The sequence below is a fragment of the Cryptomeria japonica genome, chromosome 3, assembly GCF_030272615.1.
Source record: "Cryptomeria japonica chromosome 3, Sugi_1.0, whole genome shotgun sequence".
NCBI lineage: Eukaryota > Viridiplantae > Streptophyta > Pinopsida > Cupressales > Cupressaceae > Cryptomeria > Cryptomeria japonica.
Genome location: NC_081407.1, coordinates 716,569,949 through 716,587,147, shown reverse-complemented (window position 1 = coordinate 716,587,147; position 17,199 = coordinate 716,569,949). Strand labels below are relative to the sequence as shown.

Genomic DNA, 17,199 nt, shown 5'->3' with positions numbered 1-17,199 from the left:
CGTTTTGCATGCAGCTGTCGCATGTGGAAATGATGGTGCATTTATGGCATGATGGATGCTATTTTGGGTATTTTGAAATAATTGTGTAATAGCATGATGGGTTATTAATTGTTGATTCCCACCTTGTTGCATCATGTGTGGGGAATCTTTTAGGGAAAACCGTAATTAGGGTTTTGCATGTAATCATAGCCTAAGGCCTATATAAAGGGGTGACCCCCTCATTGGTAACAAGAGGGAGATTTGTATGAAATTGTTGCGATAAGTTTTTGAGATAATAACAGTGAAACATTGTTCTCTGATGGTGTCCACTTTAAGTTATTTTTTCAAAACTTGCATGGTTTCACCTACCTCACTTAGAGTAGGATTTTATTTTCTCAGTTGTTAGATAAAGTGCTTTGATTTCAATTTAGAATGTAATGGTCTTTGATGAATTTCCATGGTTCATACTTTTTGCATCTTGCTGATTGTAAGTTGCAGTGTAAAGTTAGCTTGAACCCCCAAATTTATGCGAAGTTTGATTGTGAATAGTCGTTTGGATTGCGCCATGTTGGGTATTCAAATGCACTTTCTCAATGTGAAAATCCTTCAATATCCTCAGAAGATTGCACCGGTTCTTGCAGAGTTGTAGTTAAACTTGGCGAAGCAGAGCCTAGTTTATTTGGAATTTGTCCACTAAAGCATTATCTATTGATATCACTGCCCTTAGGAGTAGATTTAGATCTTTCTAAACCCTTTCCCCTTTATTTTCAGTTAGTTCTAGTTTAGTTCGTTCAAAGCAAAAGCATCGTAGAATTGCCATATCTGATGATGAAGTTCTACGCCACAACAAAGAAGTGAAAGAACGATCCAAACGTAAGGCCCCTTGGATTACCAACAATCACATCCACTAACTAGGTCACGTCCGTTGCATGAAGGAACCTTGGAGTTAGCCGTTTGAACTTTCTGCAATCCTAGCATACGGTTAAACTTTGATCAAGAGAGAGTGAAGTGACTGTTGTCATTTTATGACACCCTTGGTCCATCGGTGAGAACCGATCAAAGATATGTTCCATGGACCAGCGCCACCCTAGTTGATCAAGGAGAAAAGCAATGAAATTATGAAGTGTGAAGTGTTGTCTTGTTAGAAGGAAGTTTCGAAGTCTTCAACTCCGGAACCCCCAAGTTCCCAAGTTCCTAGTTCTTCAACCTCGGAACTCTGGAACCCCCAGGTTCCCAAGTTCCTAGTTCTTCAACTGCGGAACTCCGGAACCCCCAGGTTCCCAAGTTCCTAAGTCTTCAACCCGGAACTCTAGAACCCCCAGGTTCCCAAGTTCCTTATTCCTCAAACCTGGAACTCCGGAACCCCCAGGTTCCCAAGTTCCCAGTTATTCAACCTCGGAATTCCAAAACCCCCAGGTTCCCAAGTTCCCAAGTTTTCAACCTCTGAACTCTGGAACCCCCAAGTTCCCAAGTTCCTAGTTCTTCAACCCCCGAACTCCGGAACCCCCAGGTTCCTAAGTTCCTAAGTCTTCTACCCCGGAACTCCGGAACCCCCAAGTTCTCAAGTTCCTAAGTCTTCCCAACTTCGGTGACCCAAGTCTCCGAAGTTCCCCCAACTTCGATGACCCAGGTCTTTGAAGTCTTCCAAACTCCTTCTGGCTGGCAACACTTCTGGATGGCGTGATCGACACTCAAGGCTTTAAATGCTCCAACAACTTTTGTGAGTTATACACCTTCTTTTGTGGAGCCACAGGGGTGCATTTAATGTTTTTGGTAGGATTTCCTTCAGGAGAGGTATGGGGCCATGCTTGTTGTGGTGACTTATGTCATGTCTGCATACTCTGACTTTGGAAGGTCAGTCAATCCACCTTCTCAAGGTTGCCTTTTGTGGGTATGGCTAGGTTGCTTGCATGTACAGAAATCAAGTGCATGCACTTCTCTGCACTCCCAGACTGACATGCAGGGCTCATGATCACTCTTGTAACCATTTTTCTATATAAAGGCTGTTAAGCCTCATTGTAAAGGGTTCTCTCCCTGCTGCCTTGAACTTTCCTATGCTCTTTCTCTTCTCTTGAAGATTTGTATTTATTTTTGCATTTCTGCAACTGTAAGTTTGGCCTTTGGCCTTTGAATGAATTGAAATTACATTCTTGCCTTCCTTCAACTTATGCATGCTGTGTATGTTTCCTTACCTTCATCATAAGTATATGTTTTGTGGCTCTTCTCTCCATATATGCCATGTTAACTTGTTTTTCTGAGTGTGACTTGTGGGAATCCTTCTCCCCTCTTGACACTTAGCAAATTCTAACCTCCATACATGCGTTTGGGTCACTCATGCAACTGAAGTTTGTGCATCCCTTGGGTATTTCAGTTGATTCCTCGTGCCATTTCGGGTGGGGAGAGGAACAATCTCTTATCTTGGTGCATCACCTCCTTTCATTTTTAATATTTCTCTTTTCCCTTTTCCTCTGTAAGCTGTTAGGGTAGTTTAGAAGTAAGAGTTGAGCTGTTGAGTTGGTTCAATAACTGCACTTGGATTGGGAAGGAAGCTGGCCTTCTCCGGAGATTCAACCCCTTGCGCAAGGTCCCACACTTCGGGGTTGTTTCCATGTTTCACAAGGTTGCTGAGTTGATAGCTCGGCAAGGGTGCGGGCTTTTGTGATAACAGTGACCATTGGTAACTTTATTCTGTGTTAGATGTTGTCATAAAAATCACGTCGGCAATACCCATTGATTGAATGAATGACGACTGGAATGCCACCTCAGCTTGCTTTGTAGACTTAATCAATTTGCCTTGAACATGATGTTTGGAATTCCTTGTGATCATGTCTTGGATTTGTCTTTCCTTCATTTGTTTACCATCATTGAGATGTCTTCGTGTTTGAGCTAGTCCTCATCTTTGCCTTTTTTTTTTAAATCTGTCTTGAAATTGTTTTCCCATCCTTGAAATGTTGATCTTTCTCATTCTCATTTGTGATGTTATCCTTGCAATATGCTTGTAGAGTGCTTTGGATTTGAACCTTGATTCCTCATTGCATTGTTTAAGTATCCTCATTCTTGCATTTCACTTGCTCGTCATCTTGGAGCTGATCCTTCATCATTTCTTGCTTCAAAGTCTTGAGCCCTTGGTATCCCTGCAAGCTTCATGCTTTTTCACCTCAAGCCTTGATCATCATGCTTCCCTTGTAGCAGACCTGCAAAACAAACAAATATTGAATCAAACACCTATGGGATAAAACTTGTTCCAACCTTGGTGGGAAATCGATTCTCGTAGAGACTAATTCAATCCTTGAAATTTATCACTATCTTCATGATCATTTTCTCATGATGGAAATTTGAAGGTCATAGGGACTCCCTGCTCTTAGCAAATTTCACTTCATTTTGATGCCTTACCCTTGGGGTGGAGATTCGATCTCCATAGGGGCTCCTCATTCCTCATGACTTATGCTCTTCCTTTGTAATTCTGCCCTCAAGTGGAAATCTGACCCTAATCAAGACTCATTGTCCTTGAAAATTTTGTTTGATTTGATCACCATTTGATGGAGTGGAAATTCGAACCCCATTAGAACACTTCAATTTTTTTCACTTTGTCCTCTCAAATAATTTTCCAGAATTAATTAAGGTTTTGATTTCAAATAGTTTTCAGACCTATAAGCTCATGAAAATCAGAAATTCAACATTAGGTAACACAAATTTTGGAAAATACAAGAGATTTGATCAAAATCTGAAAAATTTATCCTCACAAAACCTGATTTTCAAACTTAGGATAAGTCTGATTTTAGTTTGTAAGTTTGAAAATGTCCTCTCAACTCAGAAAATTGAATAATGTTGCAACCCAGCTCACTGCTCGCTGTCCAAGTCTGATTTCTGAGTATAAAAAGTCTGAAAATGTCTCAGAAATCAGTTGAATGTCATCCTTCCACTTGTGTGATTAATGTTGATGTAATTTGTGTTGGCTTGGCTGGAAATGGTGGGATTTCCCCTTGCAATAATGGCTAGTAATGTTGTTCTTAGGTTTGATTTTCTGAGATTTATGTCTGAATATACCTCTGCAACCTGTATTTCAATGGCTGGAAATGACCATATTCTTGGCACCATCCTCATGGTTGAAGTGATCTGCCCTTACTCAGCTGAAAGTCACCATGTTTTGCTTGAATCAATTGCTAGAAGCAATGTATGTGCTGGAAAAATGGCTGGTAAAAACGTCTCAGATTTGATAATGGTGTCTTTGACCAGCAATGGTGCCCTCTATGCTGTAGCAAACTCCTCCAATAATGGCGCATTTGATGCCTTAGGCACAAAATCACACTCTCCTAGCAATGGCAAACTTCAAACTTGCTCTTCCAGCTCTCCAACTATCAAATCAGTCACATAATAATAACAAATAAGTTGCTGGACTGTGTGTTTTATTCATATTTTTGCCTTGAAAAATCACCACACAGTGAATGTAGGACAAAAGGAATGTGCCTCCAGCCAAGTGGAAAATCAATATGCATTGGGATGTTAACACTTGGCATAATTTTACCTTGTTTGATCATTAAATGTATGTGGTAAGGGAAAATCGATGCCAATTTGGAAACATTCACCTTAAAATTTTCACTTGAATTTAAACTCCAACCCTTTGGGAAATTCGAACCACATTGGGACACATTATTCTCACTTAAATTGACCCCAATTTGCCCATTATAACCTTGAGGGGGAAATCGACCCTCATCTGGACATTATAAATTCATCACTTATGAAAGATGTCGTTTAGGACTGTGCACAAATCTGATTGGTTTGTTTGAATTTTGAATCTTTGACAGTGCGAATTGTGTGGGGTTTTTTGACAATTTTGATGTTTTATACTTTTTTTTTTGAAGTTTTCTTGCTTGAATAATAGAGCCAACATGAAATAAAATTGCAATATAGAAAAGAACTAACACTGAAAGAAGAATTAGATATCTGATTTAATGACAGCATTTATCTAAATCAAATATGGAGACATTAGAAGCCAGAATTGGCCTACCAAGGGTCCAAAATCAACCGATGGGGCCTCCTTATTGCACTGAAATCAAAGAATGGCTGATGAAGGGTCCCTCTCAAGGCAATTAGGGTTCCAAACAGCTTAAATATGCTAACAAAGAATTACTGAAACAATTTGGGGGAATATCTCGTACTACCAAGCAATCTTTTGAACTTTGCCAGGTAAAAACCCTCACTTCCAAAGCAATTTTCCCACATAAATAATAGATTTGCACTCACTGTTGAAATAATTACCAAGGAGTTGGTTGAAATGCTGTTGCTGGTCGCCAACAATGAGTTCTGAGCAAAATTCAAGTTCCAAAAGTCTTGAATTTTTTTTCTTGTGCTTCCCATGCAAGAAGAATGGTGCGGCTGGCCTTAGAAAGCTGGATCTGCAAATTTGGTATGAGAACTCACGGGATATTCCCTGTTAACTGCTGAGATCTTATATTACAGACCTGACTATGCTGTGAAGAATGAAATCTTGGAGGAAATCAAACCCCAAAGTCCAAATTAACCTCTAATAATGCTGCCGTAGTGAAGAGAGGAGTGTGGGATTTCGTCCACACCACCTAAATCTGAAGGAGTCACGTCCTCCAAAGCCTGCTCAGGCTAATTCGTGCTGCTGCAGACCTCCATAATCCAAAGGATGCATAAAAATCATAAAACTCAAGCCAAAGAATGAATCGCCTCTTCTCAAAAAATGGCTTCATAAACTCATTGAACCTCCACAAGGCATCTCCAAAGATGCTAAAGAATCTTATTCTCCCTCCATTTGAGCGCTCAACCTCAAGGGTGGCTTCAACATGAAATTTGACCACCTTTTAAGTTATTAAATTGCCTAGGGAAGAGGGTCATGTAACTTTTTAAATAAAGTTACTTATTGAATTAATTAGAACCTTATAAGTTACTTTTTATTAACCTTTTTCTATTTTTAGAAAAAGTAACTTTATAACATAAAATTATATAGTTATATTATTATAAGTTCACCAAAGCAAAATATGTCTAAACAAATGACCCCTTTGGCTAAACAATCATCCCCTTACACTGTGAACTCGCCTATGGGGATGGATGCCAGGCAAATTCAAACATCAATATAGCCACTAGAGAAATGGGGACATGACAACTTAACTCATTTTACCTCACAAATCCACTCCAGGGGAAAATCGATAGTCATCTGGACACATAAATTTGATCATTTTCATGCAAAATACCCCCCCTGGTGGAATTTGCCCTTCATCGGGACTCAATTTCCCACTTAAACTTGTCAAATTCCATCAAAATGCCTTCTAGGGGAAAATCAAACCCCATCAGGACACATAAATCTTGTCATTTTCCTTCATTTTGTTTCCAATGGAGAATTGAACTCCATCCCCTTTAGTGGAAAATTGAACTTCATCAGTACACAATTTTTCTCAAACTTGGTCATTTTACCCCCTGGTGGAAAAACGTGGATCATCAGGGCAACTCACATTTCATACATTTTACTCTTGTAGGCCTGGTGGAGAAATGACCTCCATCGGGACAACTTCTTTGGAGATTCCTGATGCATTGAGACTTTCCCAAAAATTACTTGCAAATTCAGTCCATGAGGGGAAAAACACGCCTCATTTTGATTGAGACCAAAGTTAATCATTAAAGCAACTCTTTTTGCTCAAAATGGAGTGGAAAATCAGGCTCCATCGGGATAAAGTTCAATTTTGCTTCTAAAACTGAGTGGAAAAATGCCTCCCATTGGGACATTTCACTTTTATGCCTTAATTTCATGAGGGAAAAACGTCTTCCATTGGGACTAAGTTGATTTTCACACTCTAAAGTCCAAACTTACCCAATTTCATCATTTTATGCAGTGGAAATTCTATTTCCATCGGGACTTTTAACATTTTGTCAAGATTTAAGGGGTGGAAAACAAGATTCCATTGGGACTTTGTGCATTTTTTACTTATTTTACCTCCTAGGAGTGGAGAAACAACTCCTATAGGGACTTTTGACACTCTAGCACAAAATCTACATCAATTTGCAACATTCTCATCGTTTCTTGCTCACATTTTAAGGCAAAATTGAAACTCAACACTTCGAAAAATAAACTAACAAGCTAAGACAACTTGACACTTAGGATCATTTTCTTGTAATTTTAACATCCTTTTGCATTTTGACATGACACCCTCTCATAAGCAAAGGCTAAAACTAGGAAACTAGGCATCTACCCTAACAAGCAAAAAAGTGGGGGTCCCCATTTGCAATGGGGCGATGTGTGAAAAGGTCACAACAGGATCTCTTGGAGATATATCATGAAGTGGCTTATTTTATAAGGAGTATTGTATGGTGTTATGTTACCCTATCCTAAGGGTTTATTTTATTTCTGCATATATTGGATATTAGGACATCTTGGACCACAAATATTTTTTGTGTTGAATGATCTATCTTCTACATTGTCTTATTGATATTATTCTATGTACAGATCTGACCAGCCTCCACATAAATTTGAATTCAATACATGCCCAAAACACCCACAAATCCGACACCTTCAGATCTGCAATTCAAAGAATGTACTATCATAGATTCACATCATGCACAAATATGCAGACTGGAATCTCCAATAATCTGCAACATGCATCAACATGCAAGTGAAGAGTCCACTCACATAGGTCTGTGACAAGCACACACATGCAAACAAATGCACGTGCATGCAACCCTTAGATCATCCATACAACCATAGAGGCTAATCATCCAATACTTTCTCACACAACTAGGGACTAAAACTAAGGGCTCATTGCAATCAGTCCAAACCCCATGAGAGCAAAGGGTATGCTCATATTGCCAAATATGAGCTCTAAGCCGCAACCACCATGCAACATGCAAACATATGAGCAACTCTAAGATGCTTCACCTTCTCCATCCCACAAGTGCTTGCCATGATAATTTTCCTGAAAACTAAGATCAATTGCAAAAGTCCCACTTGAATAAGGATTAAAGTCACAAGGCAAGTCTGCCTACAACCAAAACCATGGCTTTGATACCAAATGTTAGGAAAAGGGCCTGCAAACCCCTTAAAGCAATCAAACTTAGAAAACAAAGCTACAGATGTGGGAATCTCCATATTAATCCTACAGAGAGTTTATCACAATAGTTTATTTATAGAAATTTTAGGAGCATTGCAACGCTTAGAAAAGAGTAAGAATGTGAGAAGAAGAAAAATATGAACCATGTTAACAAGATTGACATAGATATACATTGGGGAAACCCTTTCGGGAATAACCCAAACCCCAAAGCAAAGAACCCAATGTATTCCTAGCACCAACATAGTTACAATACAATATCGAGCTTCAGGCCTTCCATGGAGATCAACACTGTTCAATTTTGGAGGAAAATTGACAGTATAACACCATAAAAAATGATGCATAATACCTTGATCTCAAGCTCTCAATATGAAGACTCATGGAAGCCATAAAATTCAACAAAAGGCAATACGATGGGCCCAAACAAGGTCCCAAAATACCACGTTAAAGAATTCTGATGACCCACTCAAGAGTATCCTCAAAAATAGAATATAAATCCCCACATAAGCATCTTTGACTTCTATTATACAAGATAGGATATGTAACTCCCAAGGGAGTGTCCTCCAAAATAGATTATAAATCCCCACACGAGCATCTTTGATTTCTATTATGTAATTTGGCATATGTAACTTCCAAGCACTCTCCCACGAAGCAGTAATTGAATTCCATGTCCAACTAATACAGAAAATGTTCTTATAAGTTCACCTTGCAATGCCCTATCTTTTGCCTTGTTACAAACAATATTTTTAAGTCTTAGAGAATAACAGTATGATTGCTATGTGCCCATCCTCACATGTGCATTCCATTGCCCACTTGATGATTCTCGGAGACACATACAAAATTAAATGTCTATCAACAATTAGACCTTAGGATATGCAAGGTGAATAGCATTATAGCACATCTAATTCTAGTACTATCTGATTCTTGAAAACTCTGGATCTGATTGTGCAGTTCAATAAGATATGTTTGGAGATAGTTCTTCATGGGTGTGAGACTCTGAAACTGTATTAAAATTTAAAATCCTTTCAAATAAACAGGATCCAAACAAACACTTGTAAACTAGCTTAGTAACTCATGGATATTGTGCATAATTATGGGGTCTATTTTTCATAAAAAAATATGGAAAAAATTACTGTCAAGTGACCTCTCATGCATTTCCTACGATCTCATAATACCATTTTGTAGGGAAGTGTGTGAAAACTAGCTTCAAGAAGATTCCCAAAATAGAAGATTTTTACTTGATTAGGCTTAATTTGAACTGGGGATAACTCAATTTTACTTTGCTGAAGGTGATAACTGTAATAGATGTGAGATCAGATCCAGTCGAGAGGTATACTATAGAGTTGATTGAAGTTTCATCTTATCCTAAAACTAAAATCTAAAAAACAATTTTAATACCACTTTTAGGTGAATTAATAAATTAAAAAGTATATCAACAGTTGTAACAACAGACCTGAAGTATTTGTGAGATCTAAAGGTTGAAGAACCAGCACATAACTAAAAAACTCTAAAGAAACAGTGAGCATGTCTGTGAATTCTAAGTCTTGAGCTAACCTTCTTTTTAATGCATTCTAACTACGTTTATATTGCTTTTGAGACAATTTTAGCAACTATAGTATGAGAAATACAAAAGTGCATAGCCTAGCCACCATTGTATTTGGTCAATAGAATTTTGAGGGTCAGACGACCAAACATTTGGTCTCACAAATTCTTTAAGTTTTGTAAGCATTCATTTCTCATTATATTGATGATTACAGGTACTATCAATTTTCTCAATTTGTCCAATGTGATTAAATAGTGAGAAAAAAATTCCATAGAATAGTTGAATATTTATTTTATTGATGCAATATATTGCAATTGAATCTTTTACTTCAGCATGTAACTTATGAGGTATTATTGAGAAGGTTTTAACTTGTAACACCATGTTTTCAGTGAGCTGAGCGAGAGTGCAAGAAGCATTGGTTCTGGAGCTGCAGTTCCTGCAGCGGCTGTTGGTTGCATGCCTGTTATGGAAGCTTTCAGATTATGCCTTGCAACGTTCAAAATTCACAACTGGAGTCTGTTTGGATCTTAAAGGTGTTATTTGGGAATTTTAGTGTATGGGAATCTACTGTGGATTCCAATTGGCAGCGGTTGTATTTATTACTTTGATAAATTGCAGTTGCATTCTGCAAAGAAGAAACTGGCATTGTGGTGTCTTGATTTCTTGTAGTACGAGATAAAGATATGTTTGTCTTAATGTAACATGGCTGTATAAAACATATTTTCTTTATTTTTGTGTCATGCTGGGGTAATTTGCACGCATACCTTTTTTCAGCGGCAACTCCTCGTGTCTTCAACTATTCAATGTCATAAATGTAATGTTATAAAACTAGGTTTATCGGTACAAAAATATGAATATAATTGCAATAATAATGCCTATCTAACTATAATGGTATAATCCGATCTCTCTTTGGACAGAGATCTGAGTTGAAATTTTTAAATTGGTGGTTGTCCCATTGCTCAGGTGTTTGCATTTTAACTTTTACTGGTAATTGAGTCTCCTTGCAGATACACACACCCCCCTACGCATCCACCCACTCTTCCACCCATACTCACCCAGCCTTAACACTCACACATGAACTTAGGCATGAGTCCACCTATCTATCACAGGCCCATACACATTTATGCAAATGCACTCGCCGAGGTTATTTACTGGAGTTTATTTTATACTTGTTTGGCCACAATTTCCTGAGGTATGAATTGATTTCCATATAGCTGGTTAAGGGGTTTGATAGAGAGCTTGACCCTCACAATCCAATAGCTCCCCTAAGATATATTTATATACCACAAATGTTTAGGCACCATCAAATACTAGTGATAAGAGGCGAGAGAGATTGCAAAAGTGTACAAGCAACCATACCAATTTCCACGTGTTACGTGATTGATTATGCATATTAGGTCATATCTATAGAGCACATGTTTAATCTTGTGGGACACATTTGACCCACGAAAGATTTTGGGCATATCATTGTTTCGAGATAACTAGCATATCAAGAGGGTTCATTTTTCAACATTGACAAATTGATTTTGCATGACACCAGCATTTATTTTCTCATCATGGCTTTGAAAGCTAAGCACTCTAATCTTGTTGCATTTAATTTTGGTAAATTAATAACTCAATTATCAAATCTAGCACTAGTTAATTTATGTTAATTCTCTGTAATTTTTTTTATTAGATAAGTGGGAGAACGAGGGTTCCAACCCTTTGCAAAAATTATGATTGTATTTTTGGTGCTTCTTTGCATCTTAAATCATTGTTGCTTGTTAATTATGAGTACTTGGAGGATAACATATTATTGATTAGTGAATTTATACATCATTTTAGTGGTAGGATGCTATAATGATTTGATTCATTTTGTTTGCTTAACACCTCTTTAATTAACTTGACATATGTTTTGATTGCTTATCTAAACATAATGCCATGAGGATAATATGGACATGGTGATACCTTTTTATGATTCATAGTATGATACTATCATCCATATGAGCTATGTGTACAATAAACCTACATTTCATGCTATTCCATCCTCCTTTAAACTGCATAGATTTTAAGATGTTCCATTGCAACAACCTAATATACTTCCTAAGCCTACACATGTTTTTAGAATAACTTTGGAAACATACTCCCATTAGTTTAGCTCTTAGCAAACCACACGAGGCTAAATATTCTTGTTTTTCTTATATATACATGGATGTTCGAAGGATAGCAGCATTTCATTCAAACATAAAATTCAAGAAGTTATAGACAAAGAGAAGATAAAAGATAAGCAAAATCATGTGCCCACAACTCCCTCACTTGAGGTAATCATATGGAAGCAAGTCATGTACATCAAGAGATTAGTCTTGTTCATTATAACACACCTTATATTGAGGTTACACATGATACTAGAGAGAAGTCACTTGATACATTAGTGAGGAATAACTTCAGTCGTTAAATATGCTACCTATCCTTCCTACTAGCCAAATTTTATATTGTTCCTTTCCTTTCTTGGTTTTTTGTTTGTGTCTGTGTTCCTAGTTAGCATATGGATTACACACACTTTTAGTGGTGACTATCAACACAAGTGACTTTGAACATATTTCATCTTGTTGATGTCAAATTTTTCTTATGTTTTGTATCTTGGGGATTTTGCCTATGTCATGTGTTTTGTATTCAACCATTTACTTTATGTGTCTGTACATTTTGACCACTTTGATTATGCTTTGTTGCACCTCATATTCTTACTCTACTTTATATATTATGTATTATGCTTTGTTTCCCTTATTTGAGGTTAACTTTCCATGCTTTCTTACATGCCTCGTTTGACTTCAATGTTATCTCATGTTCCATGTTTATTGACTTGGGATTTAACACATTCTTTGTTATATTCCTATGCCATAGAATTTTTATTATGATACATGATTATGATATCCTTGTGATTCTTAACCTCCATGAGTGTGATGTTGTTTCCATAGTATGATTACCTTTGCGAAGATCTTAATGGTTCTCATATTCACATCTTGCAATTAGAATAATTTATGATGCTTGTCTATTGATTCAATGATGTTTATTGATCACACATGGGTTGATTTTCATATGATCTATTTTTATGTCATGTTCCCATAGCATTGATTGGCATAAATTGGAGAAAAAATATCTATACATGCTTTCATGATCACATCTTATCTATTAGCACTTACATGTCGATCTATTGACCAAATAACATATTTGTGAATATCATAGGAAATTCACCTAGCCTTCGGGAGGTTTTCTCTACCTTATCATTTGCTTATATTGAGGACCTATTAAGGGCATCTATACATTGGTTATGATCATTCTTAAGCCCACATTGGTTTTGAGCATCATCTTATTATCTTACTTGGGGTAACAACTTTTCCATGTGATTTCGCTATCACAGCTTACTCATTTGCACTTTCATTATCTTATCCCTACCTTCACCATGCCATTGATTACTTGCATGATTCCACATGTTTCTAATAGCTACATTATCACATGGAAGACACCATGCCTTCTCCATTTGATTAATTTCCCACATTCCTTATCATGGGGACACCATGCCTTCTCCATGTCGTTGATTGCTTGTATTCATAATCATGTATCTAAGTTTAATCTTTTCAAATTAGGGTATCATGCTTTCTGTATCATATTGTGTGTGTGCATGCACCTTATAATGTACGTAAAAGCCACTTTGGTGACACCAAGCCTTCCCACATTATATATACGTGCATGATCCTTACCTTTCCTCTAGGGCTATTTTTACTTCTTCATCAATTTATTCTAGGAGCAAATATATACACCTTGATGATTATATCTAGTCTAATTCATTTCACACTTATCATTTCATATGTCTTATACAATTATAACATGATATCTATTCCATTTATTCTTTTGTACGATCTCTATTCTTACATGTTTAAATTACATTTATGTTTTGCATATGAATTTCTCTTTGGATTCCATGCATTTGACTAATTCAACTAATTGAAGTGGGCATATAGTGTCATTAATATTCTTATATTGATATCGTAGATAGCTATGAACCCACATACAAAGTTTCATCACCATACCAAGATGGACCTTGATCACACCACATGACTGTGCTTGAAGGGTCATGCCATACTACTACTACCACACTAGGTCAAATATTTCGATAGCATTTTTTTGTATTGGAGTAATTTATAACCCTACACTCTCTCCCTCATAAATAAATCAACTTGCAATTTTTCTTATTTTAACTAGAGTGATAAAATATATATGTCGTACATCTTATTTTGATTTTGTAATTCCTAAAGGCAATGCTCAAACCATATAGAGGAACACACAAAGAATTGATGTATGTCCATTATTTTACATAGACCCCATATCCTTTTGTGTTTGAATAGTTTAATTTCATGCATGGTTGATAATGCTAATATGGTTTGAAATGTATGCTCATTTTAGAAATCATACATACTTCATAGTGGGGGCATAATGTAATGATGTTTGCATATCTATGCAAATTCTCATTTAGTGTTTGGCTTATTTTGATGAAAAGTATTAATATAATTATATAGCAATAAGTAGTGCACACTTATGTTTTTTTCCTTGATCCTTTATCCACCCTTATTTACATACCCATACCTCTATTCATTTAGCCCTATTTAATCCTTTATTACATTCCCACACATTTGCCATTATTGGCCTTTTATGACATCTATCATTACACTACTATTCATACATTTGTTCCTTGTCTCATACCAATCATGTAGCATTTGTTAGGAAATAATGTTGCATATTGAGAGAAAAGCAGGTATACACTTACAAAATCACCATTATACAAAAATCAAATAGACAAGACACAAGATAACACAAGATATACCCTAGGGAAACCCTCACGAGGGAAAAACCCAACCTCCAATAACAATCCATATCCCATGTATTATTCAACAATAAAGCAATATAATGTACTTACAGAGTTACAATGAAAACTCTTGAATCATCAAGCCTCCAATGCATTCTACATGTGTCCAAGTATGAATCTGCACATCCCATGGCATGCTTCACATATGCAATCCTGAAAAGGACTCAATACAATGACAACCCAAACCATCAACCAACCTTAACACTAAACATGTGCTTTCTTTTATAATATCAAGCTCACACAAATACAACCAAATGGTAAAGGAAAACCATTTGCCACAAAACCATGTGAACACAATACCATTGACCCCTTATTCAATATTGGGTACTAATTTTCACTTTTTTAATAAAATATTACAAATATTATGCAAGGTGTACAACACCTTATCCCAACTTTATCCCACTTGTTATTTACATTGCATGGGTCAATCAATGAAATACACCATCATAGCCATACATGAAACCACATAAATCTCCAACATGCTTTCGTACTCCAAGATATTTGTAGTAAAACCAAGTGAGCACCATCTCAAGCAAGAATTATCTCTTCCTCCAACATGTCACTTATGGAAGAAAAGGAATAAGCGAGGTAAAGATGCACCAATCCAAGAACGCAAGCATCAAATTCAATATAGCATTTAAAAAACCAAATGATTGGAAATGACATCCATAACATATGCCAATACAACCAACCATCCATATCTCTTAGGTATAAAGAACATCATAAAACTTGTGCCGACATCATATCAACCCATGAACAACAATTAAGCTCCATGTATCAAAACTCATCAATGAAGTACATACATATCCTGGAACTCCCATTTCATGGGTAATACCAAATCTGAAATGAAACTCAAAACCTATGAAGTCTACCAAATAATGCTCATATCAAGGTGTGATAAGTAAATCAAAACATGAAGTACCAAGAACACTCACAATGATCCACACATGCAACTCAAATGCTACATAATCTCCCACAATATGTCACCATCCTCCCAAATCATATGAACATGAACCTCAAGGAAGAAACCATAATGAAGAGAGACAACCTATAAATCATAACTTGTCCTTTTACCAACACCCCAAATGAAAATCCATAACAACACCCAAAACCGTGTTCAATATCTTAGATCAAACAAACATATAGGTCATGTGATGCCAACATAGATGTAAGCCTCACATAACCAAGAAGATCAAACTCAAAGTAACCATTCCCAATGAAGGAAATCAGCCCAATAAACCATCTCCTAATATCTTCACAATTATATCATAATAACAACATATGCACAAGGAGACAGGCAATGCCAAACTTATCTCAAATGAATCCTTTGGAACTAACAATCTCTATAGCTCAAAATCAATATTTATGGAAGATAAGCATAAACATAATGCACCTAAAAGGAACAATGGACAATACCTCTCAAGTAGAAAACCACCGAGTAGACCAAGAGTGAGGAATGAAAATGCTCATCAAAATATCCAAGTCATCATGACTCACTGTAAAAATAATCTTCTCTCAATTCCACAACAAGTAAAAGCTCCTCGGTCTTCCTGCTAAAATCATCAACTATCTCAACAAAACTTTCTTTAAACACAAGAGAACTCTAGCCTCACCAATGTTTTTATGTATCCATGAGTACCTAAAACCAATCAATCCATGTCAAACTCCAAATGTGACATAGGACTGTCATGAAGTAATCAAACAAATGATCATGCGGTTGATACAAAAAGAACTACACAAGATCAATCTGAAATCTCCAATTATAGAATTAGGAGCATAAACATGACAACATGATCTAACCATATCCTCCTAGGTGATCACATGCTCCATATGAACATATCAAAGAGCTATAATATGTCAAAACTCCAAATGCATATCAAGTGTAAACCATGACATATTAACTTTTATCCTAACAAACAAGAATAACATGTCAAATGAAAGCATAAACCGCATCTCAACCAAAGACTCCAAGAGTCCTTCATGGCTCCAAGATGTCAACATCCCAAATCACGTGAAAATAACATATCCTACAAGGAAAACTGGAAATGTGAAAGACCCTTTTACATCAACAGGATCAAGAGCTTCTTCAAACATATGCAACACTAAAGAAGATCATCCACCATCCAATGTTGAATGTGCATCACTACCAACAACTCCCATTGAACCATGATACCAAGTCACACATGTCGTCATGACAACCATCTTCTAAATGAAGATAATCCACATCTACACACGTAAAACTAAAAACATGAAATTTAACCATGAACTCCAAACCAAGAAGATATATACAATTATTGATAAACCACCAATCAAGAACCAATCCTACACCGCCAATACATCACTTTCAAAAGCCCCTTCTAAAAATTGTCACCAATGAATAACCAAGTTATCATGGCATCGTGATAAAACTACATGCTACAAGTACCAACACCAACTATCTAGGTACTATAACCATCATCCAACCTCTCATCTCAAAGAAAATATACTAATGCGGTAATGACCATAAACAAGGCCAACTAACAAAGTATACATCAACATGAATCAACCATGTGGATATAGACAGTCCACAATGAGTTGTCATAGTGCAAGTGAATGGGTAGCTAATCCACAACATGCATAACTTGAAGATTTAAGCAATAGAATATGCAAACTCATCATCACATCAATAACCTACAAAACTAAGATATCAAAGAGAATAATCTTGTAGGCTAAAT

At 36.6% G+C, this 17,199-nt stretch overlaps 1 protein-coding gene across 1 annotated transcript in view; it reads left to right on the top strand.

Annotated features, from left to right (window-relative positions):
- Positions 1–10,413, top strand: part of LOC131027418 (uncharacterized) — an 80,937-nt gene extending 70,524 nt beyond the window's left edge. The window contains exon 7 of the mRNA XM_057957474.2: positions 9,975–10,413. Coding sequence (XP_057813457.2) covers positions 9,975–10,116 — 142 coding nt within the window. The 3' untranslated portion in view covers positions 10,117–10,413. The remainder of the gene's footprint in view (positions 1–9,974) is intronic.
- Positions 10,414–17,199: the final 6,786 nt, after the last annotated feature.